Source organism: Lytechinus pictus, chromosome 11, assembly GCF_037042905.1.
Source record: "Lytechinus pictus isolate F3 Inbred chromosome 11, Lp3.0, whole genome shotgun sequence".
In the NCBI taxonomy this organism is placed as follows: domain Eukaryota; kingdom Metazoa; phylum Echinodermata; class Echinoidea; order Temnopleuroida; family Toxopneustidae; genus Lytechinus; species Lytechinus pictus.
The window spans coordinates 3,342,893-3,365,042 of NC_087255.1; the positions used below are offsets into that span (position 1 = coordinate 3,342,893).

Below are 22,150 nucleotides of genomic sequence, written 5' to 3' on the forward strand. Positions count from 1 at the left end.
AATACAGCCCCAAACTGCTTATTTTCTAATCACAGACTCTTAGGAGGATTCTGATCAAATGTGCTTTTCTAAAAATTTCTTATTGCAATTTTTTTCTTACATATTTTATTGTTGAAAATTTCTTCTGCATAATTTGTTATTTACTTCTTGTTTTTCGTTGTTTCATCAAGGAAATCATTGCCGACTTCATTCTGATCATAAAAAGATAAAATTAGTAGAGTTGTATAGTAAAGTAGAAATAATGATGTGATTTATAGGTAAAAACAGACCTTCCAACTATCCCACTTTGGGTTAGCTTCCCACCATTCTGAGTATTACTCTGATTATCCCACTAAATTGACATTTCTAATCAAGCCTTGAAATAGGTTGGCACAGGGCACAAAGTCCCTGTGTTCCTCTGCTGACAAGACGGCGCAGGTTTCCTGCCAAGCTGCATCTTTTTTCTCCTCCCGTGTGTACCTGTGCTGCTACTAAGTTATTTTTGTCTCGCCTGCATAGCAGAGCAAGACTACATGTAGGCGCCACTTTTCCGACGGCGGCGTTGTCAACATTGAAATCTTAACCAAGGTTATCATAACTTATAAAGTATTTGGACCTAGTTCATGAAATTTAGACCTAAGGGTAATCAAGTATTACTGAATATCCTGCCTGAGTTTCAGGTCACATGACCAAGGTCAAAGGTCATAGGATCAATGAACTTAGACCATGTTTGGGTTATTTGAGGAATTGTCATCATAACTTAAAAAGTTTATAGATCTAGTTAATGAAATGTTGACATAAGAGCAATCATGTATCTTGGAACATCCTGTTGGAGTTTCAGGTCACATGACCAAGGTCAAAGGTCATTTAAAGTCAACAAACTTTGGTAATGTTTGGGGTATTTGTGGAATTGTCATCATACATGTAACTATAAAAGTTTATGGATCTAGTTCATGAAACCTGGACATAAGAGCAGCAATGCATCCGTGAATACCCTGTTTGCGTTTCAGGAACATGGCCAAGATAAAATGTCAGTGAACACTGGCCATGTTGGGAGTACATGTACATGTATGTGGCATCATAGCTTAGAAAGTTTGTGGATCTACAGTGTAGCTCATGAAATATCAACATAATCAAGTATGACTGATAGTTTTGCACATGTCTTAAATCACATGGTCATGGTCAAAAGACATTTTGGGTCAGTGGACATAATATTTTATTATCATTAGTGTTTTCTTCTGTGAACAATTATTCATTAGCTCTTTTCAAAGGCAGCACTGCTGCTATATCGAATTGTGTAATGCAGGCGAGACTGCCAGAGCCGTTCCAATTGTTTCAGCAGTGCTCTTGGGGGCACAGGGAGAGAGTTGCATGTACTCAGGGATCTGTTATCATGGTGCCAGGTAAAAATGGCAGAGGTAAAAATGGCAGAGGTAATAATGGCAGAGGTAAAAATGGCAGAGGTAAAAATGGCAAAGGTAATAATGGCAGAGGTAAAAATGGCAGAGGTAAAAATTGCAGAGGTAATAATGGCAGAGGTAAAAATGGCAGAGGTAAAAATGGCAGAGGTAATAATAGCAGATGTAAAAATGGCAGAGTTAAAAATGACTGAGGTAAAGATTATGACATGCTACATCAACAAGGAAAAGACAGAGCCTTTCTAGTTAATATCAGTCATAATTATTGGCCTTGAATGGACTCCTATCGACTGAATGAGCATTATGAGCTGAAAAGATATTATTTAGATTTTTAAATCATTTTAGGTCAGCTCTATACTTTATCGTTGATATGATTAAGCTCAAACATTTTCATGCCAAAATGATTTCAATTAGTGAGTGATGAAAGGATTTATCTTGGCCATTTCGTAGAGTAGAACAGCGCTTAATCACATACATACCAAACGAATTTTAATGTAAACACCAAATGTGCGTTACCATCAACACACTGAAATAGACAAGTTCGGGATTTCTTCGAACCACTTGCATCACTTTGATAACAGAAAAATAAAACGTTCTGTAATAAAAGTAATTTTTCATATTTTAACATCATAATGGATCCGAATAGACATTGATATGATACGTATATAGTTTAATGTAAATGATATAATAATAGCAATTAGTGATTAATTTTTCAGAGCAATACCTCATTGTGTTATCAATTTGGTGCAGAAAATCTTCAGTATAATTAAAAAAATGTTACCCATTCCATTAGTCAAACATTACAATTCAGATTTTCTTCTCAGAACCTTTCTTATTTAATCTACTGTACATGGAGGGGATATTGGATTTTTTGGCATGGGGATTTAAGACTGGCCATTCATACCTCTGTCATTTTTACCTCTGCCATTATTACCTCTGCCGTTTTTACCTTTGCCATTTTTTACCTCTGCCATTTTTACCTTTGCCATTTTTACCTCTGCCATTTTTAGCTCTGCCATTTTTACCTTTGCCATTTTTACCTCTGCCATTTTTACCTTTGCCATTTTTACCTCTGCCATTTTTACCTCTGCCATTTTTACCTCTGCCATTTTTACACCGAGCCGTTATCATAACCACCATGTGCAATTTCTGCTGCACACATTTCCATGAGGGATATCACAATTCTGTGATAAAGTAATTCAAATTACTTAGGAGACAAGTCCCAAAGTATAGCACATTTAGTATCTAAACCTGAAGTGCAATATTTAATAGTAATATTATGTTACCTTCATAATTTCATAGTTCTTATTTGATTATAGTTTGATTCGTAAGTATCTATTCATTTCGTGTATTTTTCTATGTTCCGTACACTTTGTACGTTTCAGTCTCCAGACTGTTTTGCAATATCTTTAATACAATAATCCAAACTGAATTGAATTAAATTGAAATTGGGAAGATCTGATAAATTACCAGATCTGCTAATCAGTCAAATGATAAACAGCTTCCTGATTATTTAGCTTTTTGAGATATAAGGTATTGTCCCCATCTCGATTTTATTTTTATTTCACTTGAATGCCACACTAGAATTTGTCAAGTTTTAATCTTTATTTTGCAATTTCTGCAAGTGTGAAAGTGACAACACCCAAACATGTCCTTATACATCATCACCACTGATACTTGGTAATAACACCCAATTATCGGTATATCCATCACCATTGTTTTTTGTCTCGCCCACCAGAGGTGAAGGCGTCCATCCATCACAAACATTATGACACATAACTCTGCAACCGTAAGTCACTTTTCAACCAAACTTAGATTGTAGATGTACTAGACCTGCATGTTATGCTGCAGTCAGATGTCACATGGTAAGGTCAAAGGTCATTTTCAGGTTAACATTAAAATTTACATGCAAGACTCTCTTATGACACAACTCTGCATCCATAAGTCAATTTCAAATCAAAGTTACATTAGGTTGTAGCTGTACTCGGGAGACCTGCAAGTTATTATGTTCTGAGGTCACATGGTAAGGTCAAACATTAAAGTTTACATGCAAGACTCTTAAGACAAATGTTATCCATCCCAGTTATTTCATTGTTGCGTGCCCTTGCAAATTGTGATATTTTTGGTCATTTTCACAAGTGGTGAGACACTATTACACAACATCGCTTATGCCTTGTGTTTATATTATTTCCTTCCAGTGACAGTGAGGATGCAGAAGATGCAGATAATGCTCAATCAAGAACACAGTCAGAATCTAAGTGTATAGGTGGCAAACAGCGGAAGGGTGGTAGAAAACAGAGTGATTGCAGTTCTTCCTCCATGAAACCATCTGCAGATAGCAGGAAGACAAAGGAAATGACCCACATCCAAAATGATATAAGTCCATCAGATGCTGTAGGAGTTCAGACAACAGTATCCTTGAATGGAAGGAACATTCTAAAGCCAAATCGGATGATGGCAGCAGACAAAGAAAGTCTAGAAACTGAAGAATCCATGGGTGATACATCATCTAGCAAATCGGCCCTCTCGTCTCGAGAAAAGAAGAAACAGAGAAAGAGAGAGATCCTGGCCAGACTGAAAGGACTAAAGACAAGGAAGAAAGTGAAACAACTCGATGTGATGAGGGGCAGGGTGAAGGTTGGTGCAGGAACAGTGTCTGAAGCCAGACTTAAAGCCTATGGAATAAATCCAAAGAAGCATATGTATCGGATGAAGAATGAGATTGCAAAGAAATGACATGGTGTGCTACAAAATGATCTAAGCCTTCTCTCTTATATACAATGAGATTCCAAAACAACCATGAACTATAATAGCCAGCACATATGTCATTCATCTTCTAGATACATGATGATCTGAAGGGAAATGGCATTACTTAATAATAATAATAACAGTGTTTATGTGTTTGTTAAAATTATTTTTTTATTAAACCTACCTCTTACAAAGGTAGTTTTTTTTAATCTGCTGAAGTCTGTCATTATTTAAATATTTAGGGGGAGGAGGTTCTATATTTTGGTGTAATTTTCTCAAATTGTTCTTTCACCAAATTTACCCTTAAATGTGAATTTGATCAGTCAGCATGCTTTTATGTTTTACAAAATAGATAATTGTATGCCTTCTGAATGACAAATAATTGCATGATATGCATCACTGGCTTGAGAGATTGAATGTACATGTAGTCCAGTGTATCTTATGAACCCTCTTTAATATATAGATTTTATGTATACCTTTCAGACAAAATGTGTTTTTGATGGCTAAGAATCATGGACATCTCAACTTTGCTTGTACTTGTAATTGATATTTCTAAGCACTTACAGTGTAATTATTTTCACCCCGGTCATTGGATCCAGGCATGCTCGCACACAGTGTATGCTTTTTTCTCCAATCCATGGGGAGCATTCCAAGAAGAGTTTCAAGACTGGCTTGCTACAAGTACTGCATAGGCTTCCACATCCTACCTCATACCCATTTATAGAGGCTGGATAGTTTTGGTAAATTCCTCAAAATCTTCTTGTCACAATTCTAATTTAGTTCTATATGATATGAATATTTATGCCCCCAACCAGTCATGATGTGGATGACATGAAATGAAAAGTTTTTTTTTACATAATTAATCTTGCCATTTCTCCTGTAATCCTAACTTTCCGGGTAGCGAAATTATTTTCCCCACCGCAGTTGTGGAAGCTGATCGGAATATTCATGACTTGCATCTTCGGTATAAGAGTACACATGCGCGTGGACCTGATCTTTACAAAATTGTGGTCGCGTTGCCATGAATGAATCAGCACCTTCAAATTGCTGGTACATGTACCTTTGTATTGGCCTTAGGTTTAGATCTTTATCTAGATCCAATTATTAAACACTTTTCAAATTGCCATTAATGAGGGCTAGGCTAAGCTATGGCTAGCCTAGGCCAGCACATTAACTTATCTCAAATCTGGACCTGTCTATACATGTATATGCCTGCGGCTGACTAATGCCATGATTAACTTAGAATTGGTTAATTACTTACGATAGACCATTGAGCTTGGTCACCTTGGTTTAATAGGTCTAGTCCGTATATAGAATTAGATCTAGTAACACAATTGCTGATTTGGAGCACGGGAAATTAAAGACTTAATAATTGGTGAAGAAAATGCAGATCGATCTATTATATTTTGTTGATCAAGACGGAGGGTCAAGATCAGGAGTTTACTCTGCGATGGCAATAGTATGTGCAGAGCCGTGCGTTAAACATAGACAGCTTTCATGCATGTTCTGCTCACTGTGCCTGATGTTAGAATATGTTTCATGCTGATCATAGTCTATCAAGGTCTGCAGACTAGATTAGATTTTAACATTTATTTAGATTTGGACTAATTATGTATACAGACTAGAGTCTAGACCTATTAAAGGATAATATACATTGATCTCACTTATGGAATTAACCAGTTTGAAGTTAACCATGGCATGAAATCCAAGTGAAGAGGTCCTTCTTATCTCTGCAACAAGTTGCTTCTTTATAACTTCCAGCTTTTGTGTTTAAAGGAGAATGAAACTCTTGGAGCAAGTTAGCTTTTGTGAAAGCAGAAAAATCAAAGAATAAGATCAACAAAAGTTTGAGTAAAATAGGACTAGCAATAGAAGAGTTATGAGCATTTGAATGTCGAGATCACTAATGCTATGGAGATCCTCCCATTGGCAATGCGACCAAGATCTATGATGTCACTGATGAACAACTCTCCCCTTTTGGATGCTGAAAATATACCCCAAAACATCTCTTTTTGCTCATTCTAATAATATGACAATCGATTCATCAATGATATAATGTTGTGAAACCTCTGTACTTGTCCTCTCATAAAGAGAACACCTCACCTGGTGATAGACTCTATAAAAGTGAGAATATAAGTGAAATATGTACTAAAGTAATGAGGGAGTTGTACGTGTGTGACATCACAGATCTTGGTCGCATTGCCAATGGGAGGATCTACATGGCATTAGTGATCTCGACATTCAAATGCTCATAACTTTCTTATTATTCATGCAATCTTCCTCAAACTTTCAACAATATGTTTCTTTGATTTTTCTCTTTGATATGGATTCAGCTGGTTTCAAGGGTTTCATTCTCCTTTAACTTTATTTCCACTGTTACCTCTCTCAGGGGTTTACCTTTTAACTGTAACTTGAAAATTACTTCACCCTTTTTCTGATTTCCACTCATTTTCTTAGTTTCTTTTATCATTCTTTTCTTTCCCTTTTTTTTGTGTCTCGTATATTTATAATGTCATTATGTGCCCTTGCACTTATTTTTCTTCTATATACTATGTACATACCTTTATATATTCATCACATAGGTGATGGTGTGTCTGTGTGTGTGAGAATGTATGTGAATATGTGTAATGGTTGTCCTCAGATTTCCTTGTTTTATCTTTCCTTGGTCTTGGTCTGTGACGGATTTGGTTTAAAAACTGTTGTTTTGGTAGGGGAAGGCGGGGTAAGTTGAGCATAGGGGCAAGTTGAGCCACTACCCCCAGGCCAATAATGAATGAGTCAGACATTGTGGTGGTGTCATGTATTGATGACCCATTACATAACCCTTTACCCAACCATATTGTTTTCAACTTTGAAACAAAAAGAACTTTTTTTAGACGGAAAAATACAAATTTCAGCCCAAAAAGTTAAAGAGGGTGTAAAACGGAGGAGTGCTTTTTACCCAAACATGTCTTTAAATATAATAAAGAAATAAGAAATATTGTTGTCCAGGTATGGATCTTCATTCTTGTCATAGTCTTTTAAATGATGGATGCATAAGAAATGTGTGGATGTGAAAATATCGCATTAAGTTCGGACTGGGGTACTTTGAGCCAGCCAACATGGGGCAAGTTGAGCCATGGTAATTCTTATGGTAATACGAATGAAAAATTAAAAAAAAAATTAAAATCCATTGATATGCAGGCAGAAAGGTGTAAATTCACATGACAGTTCTTTTACTTTTAGAGGATGTTAGTATTTAAAGAGAATTAGCAAGTGAAAAGACTTGAAATAAAAAATATGACATGCTGCCAGATTTGACACTCTTCCCGTATACACTTTGTACATAGTTTTTGTTGCTTAACTTACCCCAGAAGGTGGCACAACTTACCCCACATATGGGGCAAGTTGAGCCATTTGACATAAGTTTTTTCAAAGGTCACAATGAATTTCAGTGTGGGGGTAGAAAGTTATACGTAGGTGAAAAATATTTCCCAAGAATCAAATTTAAAGCCAAGGTACTTATTTCTACAATATTATTAGTCATATCAATTCTAACATGCAAAATGCAAAAAGTGTCACAACTTACCCCGCCTTCCCCTATATTGTTTACTTGTTGAAATCTCTCCTCATGGATGACGGATTTGATATTTCAGAACCAGTTATTAATGAGTGTAAATACATAAACTGTGAAGATTTCCAATGTAATGGTGAAAACTTTTCTGTTATGCATATTAATCCGAGAAGTCTCTTAAATTTTTTTGAAGATTTAGCAGTCCTGTTATCCTGTATAAATCATAAGTTTTCTGTGATCGGTGTTTCAGAAACCTGGTTTACTCCATCTAAAGAAGTAGCTTTATTTGATATTCCTGGATATTCACTTGTTCAAATAATTATGTTGATCAAATAAAAAAGGTGCTGTAGCATGCTATGTCAGAGAGAGGTTTGATTACAAATTATGTAATGATTTATCAACGGCAAATACATGTACTTATTATGAGTCTGTATTTAATCTGATGACTTTGACCTAGAAATGCAAATATGGAGTAAAGAAAATAAAGACATTTATATTATGGGTGATTTTATCATTAACTTATTGAATGTTGATACAGATGAAAAGGTTAGAGATTTTAATAACTTCATGTGTTCATTTGGCTTGTTTTCCCTAATCACTAAATCTACACGCATAACATCATCTTCAGCAAACTTAATTGATAATATATTTACCAATTGTGTTCAATATCAATTCTGTTCTGGAATATTTTGTTTGGATTTTTCTGATCAAATGCTAAATTGTACATGTACATGTAGCATTAACAAAGGCAATGCAATTACTTCTAGTAAAGTAAATAGAAAAGTGTTTAGACGTGTAATTACTGAAGTGAGAATGAATAACTTAAGACAAGATTTACTTAACACAGATTGGTCTATTTTGTATGATTTGTTTGACGCTAATGTGTCTTTTAACTATTTTAGTGACATTTTTTAAAGTTATATAATGAACATTTCCCTTTAATTGAATGTAGTGGTAAGAATAAATGCAGGAAACCATGGATCACTCCAGTTCTTCTAAAATCCATTCATGAAAAGCATAAGCTTTATTATGCATATACATAAAATAAAAATGAGATTAATCGGAAAAAGTATATTGATTACAAAAATATATTGACAAATCTTGTTTGTTAAAGTAAGAAGAATTATTATGGTCGTGTTTTTCGAACAAATCAAAATGATACGAGAAAGACTTGGTCACATATTAATGAATTGCTGGGGAGGGGAAAGCAAATGACATATAACAAATTATTGTTAAATTCGGATTTACATAAAGCAGAGTATTTCAATAAACATTTTATTGATCTACCTTCTAATAAAAAAGCGAGGAAATTTATCATGTCCAAACATCATACAAAGATTTTATGTCGGTCCAAAATCACTCCTCATCCTTGTATTTTCGACCAACATCTGTTGGTTATATTTCTAATTTGGTTTCGACTTTAAAACCATCTAAGGCATGCGGGTCAGATCATATTTCTCCTAGTGTCATAAAAAATTGTATTCAATGTATTGTTGATCTAATGCGATATTTTTTTGATAAGTCCTTGTTTCAGGGTATTGTCCCCGACAAGCTGAAAATACCTAAAGTAGTCCCAGTATTTAAAAAGAATGATCCTAAATGCATTGAAAATTACAGACCTATTGCGTTGTTACTCATATTCTCAACAATTCTTGAGAAAATAGTGTCCAAAAGATTGGATTTTTTCCTTCAACTGGCTCTGGAGTGACAATTTCAGTGAAATTCTTGGTCTTAATCAACTGAGAAATACCAGTCTCTGACTGGCTATTATGTAACAGTCAACTTATTTATTTATTTATTTTATTTATTTATTTGTTTTTGCATGCCATGACAATGTACATAGTGTGATCCTCACAAAATTGAATACATTAAATTTCACATGATAATAATGTATAATTATGATCATTTACATAACTGATAATTCCATGGTTGAAGACATGCAGTGGTATGACAATATAAGCAGATGCTTGAGCGGTTGTCACACCTTTGGAAATATGAAATGCATATATAAATATAAAAGAATACTACAAATTAAAAACTAATGATTACACACACAAAAAAAACTATATGTGCCACAACTATTTACAAATATTTACAAGGAGTGTGTGAGGCGTAATAATAATTGAAATTGTATCAATCTTTAAGTTTAAGATGTACAGTACAACAAAATGTGTGTCTTGCTAAAAAGTTACATCTTAGAGACAAGTATGTGTTTTACCGAATTTTTGAAGGAATGCTCTGATAATATATTCGTAGTACTAGTAGGTAGGGAATTCCAAACATCAGGTTTATGATGTCTGATAGATTTGTGAGGGTTATACTAATGCATATTAGATGCTTGTCTTGTGTGGTAGGTATGGATAGCATTATTTCGTTGAAACATAGTGGAAAAGCAGGTACTGTACATTAGGTAACATTAAATCGATACATAAAAAGGGAAGTTTGAAGAAAATGGACCGACTGTTGATTGATAAAATGCATTCGTTTCGTGTGCAATTTCCTTTGCCCAGCGGTTGGTGGATTCATGTGTTGACCAGCCCAATGCTTTTTCTTTCTTCTTTCTGTGTATGATGTGTGGAGGGAAACAAATATCCATTTATATGTATCCAATGAAGACAGAAACGTAATCTGGTCATTTGCCTGTGTCGGGGTATAATTATGTGCAATCATTTGAATTTATGTAATGCCCTGGAAGTCACATGTTGTTTTTCTTTCTCTCTCACACCCCCTCTCTCTCCCACCAGCCCTCACCATCTCACTCTCTCTCCTCTCTCTTTTACTCTCCCCCTTTCTCATTCCTTCTCTTCTATTTTTTATTTCACCTTTGTATGTACCATCTCTCCCTTCTTTTATTTCTACCTCTCTTTTCTTAACTGCTTTAGTTCCCGTTTTTCTTCTACATACTGTACTTCTTTATAATAATTTCATGCTTGTTTTAATACTTTGATTCGGGGTAATTATAGTAATGTATTGTATACGCTATTATGTTAATATAATCTATGTTATTTATGTATGCCCTGCTTGTTCTGTTACTCAGATATGTCCTGGGCGTTCCTTTCTTCTATGTTTGTATATATTTTATTCCTTTGTTTGAACGATTTGAATGTTAATAAAGTGATGAATTACTACATCAATAGTAAGACATTGCACCTTTTTAAAGAGAGGGAGTGTATGGTCAAGGTAACCAACTCCAGCACAAATACAAATTGCTTTCTTTTGCAACAAAAGAATAGGGTTTGTGACACTCGTCGATGTTGCCCAAAGAATATTGCAATATGACACATAATGTAGAATAAGAGTATTGTACAACATGTCAAGTATTTTATAAGGTACAAGGTACTTAACTTTATACCTATATTTCGAGAAATTGGTTTACTGATGTGTTTCAAGTGATCATTCCAGTTAAGTCGATCATTGATGTAGATCCCAGGGAACCTCGTAGACGTCTTTCTCTCCAACAAAGCATCGTCAAGTTTCAATCTTAAATCATAGTCAGCACATGACTTCCTGCCTTTAAACTGAATCACTTAATTATCTTATTGAAGAGATACATTTATATTCAGAAATGCAGGAATTTAGTAGTAAGTTTCATAGGTTTTGAAGCGTTCATTTGCAAAATCAGACATATAGAATTGGTAATTGCTAAACAAAAGCACAAAGAAAACACGCACTATAGAAAATGGTCCCCTATTGAGAATTTATTTTAATTATCCATAATTATATTTTGATAATGAGACAATCCAAACCACCAGGGACTCATTTTTTAGCTTTTACATCAGGTTTGTTTGTTTGTTGTTTTGTTTTTTTGTAATTGTTACAGTGATTCTTATTTGATTATTGTTCTTTTAATGTTATACAATTATGTAATTCCTGTATGATTGTTGTTTTTGTAATGTTACAAAAAATCTTGAAAATCAATGAAAATTTGGAGAAAAAAAAAAAAAAAAAAATTGTATATAAATATTACTTCGAAACCAATTAGATAGTTTCGGAAGTTCGACATTAATGGTGTTTTCTAAGATATCAATATCACGATGTGATATGAAAACACTTGTGTCATCAGCAAATAATATATTATTCAATGTGTTTGATACCAAACAAATATCATTGATATAAATCAGAAATACCAATGGACCCAGTATACAACCTTGCGGTACACCACACCTCAAAACTGATATACCAGAGTTAGAAAAGTTATAGCATATGTATTGTCTTCTATTTGAAAGGTAACTAGTAAACCAATTTAGGGCAATGCCCCTTACTCCATAATGTTGGAGTTTAGTATCCTGTAATGGGTGCTATACACGAATACAGCAGAGTGCTCGTTGGTATACAAAAACACACAAAAACCCTCCACGCAGAGGTAACATTAGCCTACACAGCCTAGTCTAGCCTCGGTATACAAACACAGATGATCTACTAATCCAAATTTGTTACCTGATATACCCCCTCTGTAGCCTGGAACATAACCATTAAGTTCAGTTTTTGGACCTCTTGATGGCTGAAACATGCATACTAGTGAAAATAATTTGCTACTGAAGAGTTTTGGCTGGTGTTTCATCCACTAGGGAATTCCCCTTGTAATAGGCCTATAGTCTTGGTTGTGTTATATGGCACATGAAGGTTTCTTTTAAATTTACCTTCCTGGCTTTTCTTTAACATCTGTACACTCACTTTATCACAAAGAAATGCATGAAATATACAGATGTGTTATGTAATGACCAATTTTAATGTTACTCTTATAGTGCCCTATGGATTTACACACATCCTACCTGCCTATATGTAGCTCGACAATGGATGCAATGTAGGGCCCAACATCCTATAATGCAAAATTGTAGATATACATAGTGTGCATATCTGGATGCAAGTACTGCCCACAATTATAAATACCAGATTCACATGAGTTAAATGAGATAACAATAAAAAGAAATGAGAATTAACATACAAACGTACTATATACATTCACATCTTCCTATGACAAGGGGTGTAAGAGAGAGATAGGGAGAGAGAGGGGTTAGATGGCTTGTATTCTAAAGGAATGGGGGCTAGTCTGGCTAGAAAAAAGTAAAAGTTAGAACAAGATAGCAGTAGCACTCATTCTCAGCCACCCCCCCCCAAGACATACTAATTACCATGCTTTTCTCTACCCCCCCCCCCTCCTTCTTGAATCCACCACTATTCAGTCAAATTCTAAAGTTCTCTGTTCTCCATCCCTTTCCCATGAACCAATTTCACAATTGCAATTGATCAAAGCCTATCTAATGTTTAGTATCCTGTAATGTGCTTTACACGAATACAGCAGTGCTCGTTGGTATACAAAAACACACTAAAAAATGCAACGCAGAGACTAAGTAACATTAGCCTACACAGCCTAGTCTAGCCTCGGTATACAAACACAGATGATGTACTAATCACTATTTGTTACCTGATATACCCCCCTCTGTAGCCTTGAACATAACCATTTAGTTCAGTTTTTGGACCTCTTGATGACTGAAACATGCATACTAGTGAAAATAATTTGCTTCTGAAGAGTTTTGGCTGGTGTTTCATCCACTAGGGAATTCCCCTTGTAATAGGCCTATAGTCTTGGTTGTATTATATGGCACACGAAGGTTTCTTTTTAATTTACCTTCCTGGCTTTTCTTTAACATCTGTACACTCACTTTATCACAAAGAAATGCATGAAATATACAGATGTGTTATGTAATGACCAATTTTAATGTTACTCTTATAGTGCCCTATGGATTTACACACATCCTACCTGCCTATATGTAGCTCGACAATGGATGCAATGTAGGGCCCAACATCCTATAATGCAAGATTGTAGATATACATAGTGTGCATATATCTGGATGCAAGGACTGCCCACAATTATAAATACCAGATTCACATGTGTTAAATGAGATAACAATAAAAAGAAATGAGAATTAACATACAAGCGTACTATACATTCACATCTTCCTAAGACAAGGGGTGTAAGAGAGAGATAGGGAATGAGAGGGGTTAGATGGCTTGTATTCTAAAGCCAAAGGAATGGGGGCTAGTCTGGCTAGAAATAAGTAAAAGTTAGAACAAGATAGCAGTAGCACTCATTCTTAGCCCCCCCCCCCCCCAAGACATACTTTCCATGCTTTTCTCTACCCCCCCTCCCCCTCCTTCTTGAATCCACCACTATTCAGTCAAATTCTAAAGTTCTCTGTTCTCCATCCCTTTCCCATGAACCAATTTCACAATTGCAATTGATCAAAGCCTATCTAATGTTTAGTATCCTAGCTGTAATGGGTGCTATACACGAATACAGCAGTGCTCGTTGGTATACAAAAACACATGAAAACATGCAACGGAGAGGTACATTAGCCTACACAGCCTAGCCTAGCCTAGGTATACAAACACAGATGATCTACTAATCACAATTTGTTACCTGATATACCCCCTCTGTAGCCTTGAACATTATCCATTAAGTTCAGTTTGGACCTCTTGATGGCTGAAACATGCATACAGCCACTGCGAGTGCGAAGCGCGAACAGAATTTTGAATTGTTTATGACGTGAAAGATGTTTGTTAGAGACTAAAATTGTTGGGAGCTATAACAGGGGCTTGATGACAAAGTTTCACAATTTGAACAGTGAAACATGTTGCTTTATAGAGCTCTTTATAACTTGAGTAGGGTGTTTATGATAGCACTTACTTAACTTCATTCAGCCTTTTCAAAATTTCTGGGGGGGGGGGGGGTACGTCTTGACTAGGAGAAACTGAATGCCCCTTCCCCTGTTGCCCCCCTTGGTGCCGCCAGTGATTGTTCCACTGATAAAGTGGTTGGTTATATCCAGACCTGTTGTACCAAAATTTCCAAATTTTAATATTCCCAAGGAATTAATTAACTGGATTTTCCAAAATAGGGTTAAATCCCGTTGCTTCCACCATCCTAACATTCAATAAAGTTTTTTGTTCATGTTGTTGCTCTTACTTAGCGTTTTCAATCTATTTCTTTTAGTTATTTACATCTGTTGCCCTGCATATCATTTATTACTTCGTGATGCGTGCTTCATCTAATAAAGTGTTTATCAAATAAATGCATATTTCGAATACATTATATATTTAGCAAGGATGATATAATAATATAGGGTATTTATATTGCGCACATATCCACCTTGTTATGTGATCAACGCGCTCCTTTATTACCCGGCTAAGCTAGGCGTTCATAGTGCGAAATAGAGTGAAACTAGAGAGCCCCGGCTAGAAAGAGAGGAAAAGATATTGAGATCGAGGGGGGGGGGGTAGTCAGGACATTATGCGAGTCCGTTCATTCATGTTTCATAAATAAACAGAGAGTGCAAGAAAGAGTGAGGGGGGAAGAGAAACTAAAGAAAGGAACAGATATTGAGATGGAGGGGGATTGTATGCCCAACAGGGGGGGGGGGGAAGAAAGAGAACTTTGCCATTATAGAGAAAAAACAACCGAGATTTGGATGGAGGGGGGGGGGTGACGAGGACATTACGCCAGTCAATTCATTCATGATTCATAAAGAAACAGAGAGGTTGGTGTGCTTAGACAGAGAGAGGGGAAGAGAGAAATCGAAACTTGAGAACGATTGGGATGGAGTCCATTCATTTATGTACAAGAGTGTGCTCGTCCATTCGTTCATTTACAAATTGATGAAGCTGTAGAACTATAGTCCATGCACCTGCGCTCTTCAGTTTTTCATTGTCCATAGTGTCCCCATATATATTCGCCGGCGGTTGAGGGCTGGTGCCACTTCCTTTTGAAAAAAAATCATAAAGGACTCGTCCATTATACATAGGTATGAATCGAGGTAGACTCGGCAAGATACATTATATTTCCTTCGCTCGTGATGCATCCCGGGCAGGCGTATGAAAAATGACGTAATGGTGTTAAAATAGACAAAACTGCAGGGCTAGAATGATGTTAGAAGATCCCACAGAGCGGAGACGGCTGAATTGGGGGGGGGTCTCGGGGGCAATTTTGAAGAAATCAATTTGGTCATATTTTGGAAAATTTGGACCAGTCGCGGGTAGGGCGAAAAATAAAAACTCATCGGATCTGCTTTATCTTGATAATATTGATGCCTTTGGATGTTAGAAGATCCCACAGAGCGGAGACGGCTGAATTGGGGGGGGGTCTCGGGGGCAATTTTGAAGAAATCAATTTGGTCATATTTTGGAAAATTTGGACCAGTCGCGGGTAGGGCGAAAAATAAAAACTCATCGGATCTGCTTTATCTTGATAATATTGATGCCTTTGGATGTTAGAAGATCCCACAGAGCGGAGACGGCTGAATTGGGGGGGGGTCTCGGGGGCAATTTTGAAGAAATCAATTTGGTCATATTTTGGAAAATTTGGACCAGTCGCGGGTAGGGCGAAAAATAAAAACTCATCGGATCTGCTTTATCTTGATAATATTGATGCCTTTGGATGTTAGAAGATCCCACAGAGCGGAGACGGCTGAATTGGGGGGGGGTCTCGGGGGCAATTTTGAAGAAATCAATTTGGTCATATTTTGGAAAATTTGGACCAGTCGCGGGTAGGGCGAAAAATAAAAACTCATCGGATCTGCTTTATCTTGATAATATTGATGCCTTTGGATGTTAGAAGATCCCACAGAGCGGAGACGGCTGAATTGGGGGGGGGTCTCGGGGGCAATTTTGAAGAAATCAATTTGGTCATATTTTGGAAAATTTGGACCAGTCGCGGGTAGGGCGAAAAATAAAAACTCATCGGATCTGCTTTATCTTGATAATATTGATGCCTTTGGATGTTAGAAGATCCCACAGAGCGGAGACGGCTGAATTGGGGGGGGGTCTCGGGGGCAATTTTGAAGAAATCAATTTGGTCATATTTTGGAAAATTTGGACCAGTCGCGGGTAGGGCGAAAAATAAAAACTCATCGGATCTGCTTTATCTTGATAATATTGATGCCTTTGGATGTTAGAAGATCCCACAGAGCGGAGACGGCTGAATTGGGGGGGGGTCTCGGGGGCAATTTTGAAGAAATCAATTTGGTCATATTTTGGAAAATTTGGACCAGTCGCGGGTAGGGCGAAAAATAAAAACTCATCGGATCTGCTTTATCTTGATAATATTGATGCCTTTGGATGTTAGAAGATCCCACAGAGCGGAGACGGCTGAATTGGGGGGGGGTCTCGGGGGCAATTTTGAAGAAATCAATTTGGTCATATTTTGGAAAATTTGGACCAGTCGCGGGTAGGGCGAAAAATAAAAACTCATCGGATCTGCTTTATCTTGATAATATTGATGCCTTTGGATGTTAGAAGATCCCACAGAGCGGAGACGGCTGAATTGGGGGGGGGTCTCGGGGGCAATTTTGAAGAAATCAATTTGGTCATATTTTGGAAAATTTGGACCAGTCGCGGGTAGGGCGAAAAATAAAAACTCATCGGATCTGCTTTATCTTGATAATATTGATGCCTTTGGATGTTAGAAGATCCCACAGAGCGGAGACGGCTGAATTGGGGGGGGGTCTCGGGGGCAATTTTGAAGAAATCAATTTGGTCATATTTTGGAAAATTTGGACCAGTCGCGGGTAGGGCGAAAAATAAAAACTCATCGGATCTGCTTTATCTTGATAATATTGATGCCTTTGGATGTTAGAAGATCCCACAGAGCGGAGACGGCTGAATTGGGGGGGGGTCTCGGGGGCAATTTTGAAGAAATCAATTTGGTCATATTTTGGAAAATTTGGACCAGTCGCGGGTAGGGCGAAAAATAAAAACTCATCGGATCTGCTTTATCTTGATAATATTGATGCCTTTGGATGTTAGAAGATCCCACAGAGCGGAGACGGCTGAATTGGGGGGGGGTCTCGGGGGCAATTTTGAAGAAATCAATTTGGTCATATTTTGGAAAATTTGGACCAGTCGCGGGTAGGGCGAAAAATAAAAACTCATCGGATCTGCTTTATCTTGATAATATTGATGCCTTTGGATGTTAGAAGATCCCACAGAGCGGAGACGGCTGAATTGGGGGGGGGTCTCGGGGGCAATTTTGAAGAAATCAATTTGGTCATATTTTGGAAAATTTGGACCAGTCGCGGGTAGGGCGAAAAATAAAAACTCATCGGATCTGCTTTATCTTGATAATATTGATGCCTTTGGATGTTAGAAGATCCCACAGAGCGGAGACGGCTGAATTGGGGGGGGGTCTCGGGGGCAATTTTGAAGAAATCAATTTGGTCATATTTTGGAAAATTTGGACCAGTCGCGGGTAGGGCGAAAAATAAAAACTCATCGGATCTGCTTTATCTTGATAATATTGATGCCTTTGGATGTTAGAAGATCCCACAGAGCGGAGACGGCTGAATTGGGGGGGGGTCTCGGGGGCAATTTTGAAGAAATCAATTTGGTCATATTTTGGAAAATTTGGACCAGTCGCGGGTAGGGCGAAAAATAAAAACTCATCGGATCTGCTTTATCTTGATAATATTGATGCCTTTGGATGTTAGAAGATCCCACAGAGCGGAGACGGCTGAATTGGGGGGGGGTCTCGGGGGCAATTTTGAAGAAATCAATTTGGTCATATTTTGGAAAATTTGGACCAGTCGCGGGTAGGGCGAAAAATAAAAACTCATCGGATCTGCTTTATCTTGATAATATTGATGCCTTTGGATGTTAGAAGATCCCACAGAGCGGAGACGGCTGAATTGGGGGGGGGTCTCGGGGGCAATTTTGAAGAAATCAATTTGGTCATATTTTGGAAAATTTGGACCAGTCGCGGGTAGGGCGAAAAATAAAAACTCATCGGATCTGCTTTATCTTGATAATATTGATGCCTTTGGATGTTAGAAGATCCCACAGAGCGGAGACGGCTGAATTGGGGGGGGGTCTCGGGGGCAATTTTGAAGAAATCAATTTGGTCATATTTTGGAAAATTTGGACCAGTCGCGGGTAGGGCGAAAAATAAAAACTCATCGGATCTGCTTTATCTTGATAATATTGATGCCTTTGGATGTTAGAAGATCCCACAGAGCGGAGACGGCTGAATTGGGGGGGGGTCTCGGGGGCAATTTTGAAGAAATCAATTTGGTCATATTTTGGAAAATTTGGACCAGTCGCGGGTAGGGCGAAAAATAAAAACTCATCGGATCTGCTTTATCTTGATAATATTGATGCCTTTGGATGTTAGAAGATCCCACAGAGCGGAGACGGCTGAATTGGGGGGGGGTCTCGGGGGCAATTTTGAAGAAATCAATTTGGTCATATTTTGGAAAATTTGGACCAGTCGCGGGTAGGGCGAAAAATAAAAACTCATCGGATCTGCTTTATCTTGATAATATTGATGCCTTTGGATGTTAGAAGATCCCACAGAGCGGAGACGGCTGAATTGGGGGGGGGTCTCGGGGGCAATTTTGAAGAAATCAATTTGGTCATATTTTGGAAAATTTGGACCAGTCGCGGGTAGGGCGAAAAATAAAAACTCATCGGATCTGCTTTATCTTGATAATATTGATGCCTTTGGATGTTAGAAGATCCCACAGAGCGGAGACGGCTGAATTGGGGGGGGGTCTCGGGGGCAATTTTGAAGAAATCAATTTGGTCATATTTTGGAAAATTTGGACCAGTCGCGGGTAGGGCGAAAAATAAAAACTCATCGGATCTGCTTTATCTTGATAATATTGATGCCTTTGGATGTTAGAAGATCCCACAGAGCGGAGACGGCTGAATTGGGGGGGGGTCTCGGGGGCAATTTTGAAGAAATCAATTTGGTCATATTTTGGAAAATTTGGACCAGTCGCGGGTAGGGCGAAAAATAAAAACTCATCGGATCTGCTTTATCTTGATAATATTGATGCCTTTGGATGTTAGAAGATCCCACAGAGCGGAGACGGCTGAATTGGGGGGGGGTCTCGGGGGCAATTTTGAAGAAATCAATTTGGTCATATTTTGGAAAATTTGGACCAGTCGCGGGTAGGGCGAAAAATAAAAACTCATCGGATCTGCTTTATCTTGATAATATTGATGCCTTTGGATGTTAGAAGATCCCACAGAGCGGAGACGGCTGAATTGGGGGGGGTCTCGGGGGCAATTTTGAAGAAATCAATTTGGTCATATTTTGGAAAATTTGGACCAGTCGCGGGTAGGGCGAAAAATAAAAACTCATCGGATCTGCTTTATCTTGATAATATTGATGCCTTTGGATGTTAGAAGATCCCACAGAGCGGAGACGGCTGAATTGGGGGGGGTCTCGGGGGCAATTTTGAAGAAATCAATTTGGTCATATTTTGGAAAATTTGGACCAGTCGCGGGTAGGGCGAAAAATAAAAACTCATCGGATCTGCTTTATCTTGATAATATTGATGCCTTTGGATGTTAGAAGATCCCACAGAGCGGAGACGGCTGAATTGGGGGGGGTCTCGGGGGCAATTTTGAAGAAATCAATTTGGTCATATTTTGGAAAATTTGGACCAGTCGCGGGTAGGGCGAAAAATAAAAACTCATCGGATCTGCTTTATCTTGATAATATTGATGCCTTTGGATGTTAGAAGATCCCACAGAGCGGAGACGGCTGAATTGGGGGGGGTCTCGGGGGCAATTTTGAAGAAATCAATTTGGTCATATTTTGGAAAATTTGGACCAGTCGCGGGTAGGGCGAAAAATAAAAACTCATCGGATCTGCTTTATCTTGATAATATTGATGCCTTTGGATGTTAGAAGATCCCACAGAGCGGAGACGGCTGAATTGGGGGGGGTCTCGGGGGCAATTTTGAAGAAATCAATTTGGTCATATTTTGGAAAATTTGGACCAGTCGCGGGTAGGGCGAAAAATAAAAACTCATCGGATCTGCTTTATCTTGATAATATTGATGCCTTTGGATGTTAGAAGATCCCACAGAGCGGAGACGGCTGAATTGGGGGGGGTCTCGGGGGCAATTTTGAAGAAATCAATTTGGTCATATTTTGGAAAATTTGGACCAGTCGCGGGTAGGGCGAAAAATAAAAACTCATCGGATCTGCTTTATCTTGATAATATTGATGCCTTTGGATGTTAGAAGATCCCACAGAGCGGAGACGGCTGAATTGGGGGGGGTCTCGGGGGCAATTTTGAAGAAATCAATTTGGTCATATTTTGGAAAATTTGGACCAGTCGCGGGTAGGGCGAAAAATAAAAACTCATCGGATCTGCTTTATCTTGATAATATTGATGCCTTTGGATGTTAGAAGATCCCACAGAGCGGAGACGGCTGAATTGGGGGGGGTCTCGGGGGCAATTTTGAAGAAATCAATTTGGTCATATTTTGGAAAATTTGGACCAGTCGCGGGTAGGGCGAAAAATAAAAACTCATCGGATCTGCTTTATCTTGATAATATTGATGCCTTTGGATGTTAGAAGATCCCACAGAGCGGAGACGGCTGAATTGGGGGGGGTCTCGGGGGCAATTTTGAAGAAATCAATTTGGTCATATTTTGGAAAATTTGGACCAGTCGCGGGTAGGGCGAAAAATAAAAACTCATCGGATCTGCTTTATCTTGATAATATTGATGCCTTTGGATGTTAGAAGATCCCACAGAGCGGAGACGGCTGAATTGGGGGGGGTCTCGGGGGCAATTTTGAAGAAATCAATTTGGTCATATTTTGGAAAATTTGGACCAGTCGCGGGTAGGGCGAAAAATAAAAACTCATCGGATCTGCTTTATCTTGATAATATTGATGCCTTTGGATGTTAGAAGATCCCACAGAGCGGAGACGGCTGAATTGGGGGGGGTCTCGGGGGCAATTTTGAAGAAATCAATTTGGTCATATTTTGGAAAATTTGGACCAGTCGCGGGTAGGGCGAAAAATAAAAACTCATCGGATCTGCTTTATCTTGATAATATTGATGCCTTTGGATGTTAGAAGATCCCACAGAGCGGAGACGGCTGAATTGGGGGGGGTCTCGGGGGCAATTTTGAAGAAATCAATTTGGTCATATTTTGGAAAATTTGGACCAGTCGCGGGTAGGGCGAAAAATAAAAACTCATCGGATCTGCTTTATCTTGATAATATTGATGCCTTTGGATGTTAGAAGATCCCACAGAGCGGAGACGGCTGAATTGGGGGGGGTCTCGGGGGCAATTTTGAAGAAATCAATTTGGTCATATTTTGGAAAATTTGGACCAGTCGCGGGTAGGGCGAAAAATAAAAACTCATCGGATCTGCTTTATCTTGATAATATTGATGCCTTTGGATGTTAGAAGATCCCACAGAGCGGAGACGGCTGAATTGGGGGGGGTCTCGGGGGCAATTTTGAAGAAATCAATTTGGTCATATTTTGGAAAATTTGGACCAGTCGCGGGTAGGGCGAAAAATAAAAACTCATCGGATCTGCTTTATCTTGATAATATTGATGCCTTTGGATGTTAGAAGATCCCACAGAGCGGAGACGGCTGAATTGGGGGGGGTCTCGGGGGCAATTTTGAAGAAATCAATTTGGTCATA

At 38.1% G+C, this 22,150-nt stretch overlaps 1 protein-coding gene across 1 annotated transcript in view; it reads left to right on the plus strand.

Annotated features, from left to right (window-relative positions):
* Positions 1-4,133, plus strand: part of LOC129271098 (protein KRI1 homolog) — a 101,991-nt gene extending 97,858 nt beyond the window's left edge. Inside the window, exon 16 of the mRNA XM_054908458.2 lies at positions 3,596-4,133. Within this exon, the coding sequence (XP_054764433.2) occupies positions 3,596-4,133 (538 nt within the window). The remainder of the gene's footprint in view (positions 1-3,595) is intronic.
* The last annotated feature ends 18,017 nt before the right edge of the window (positions 4,134-22,150 follow it).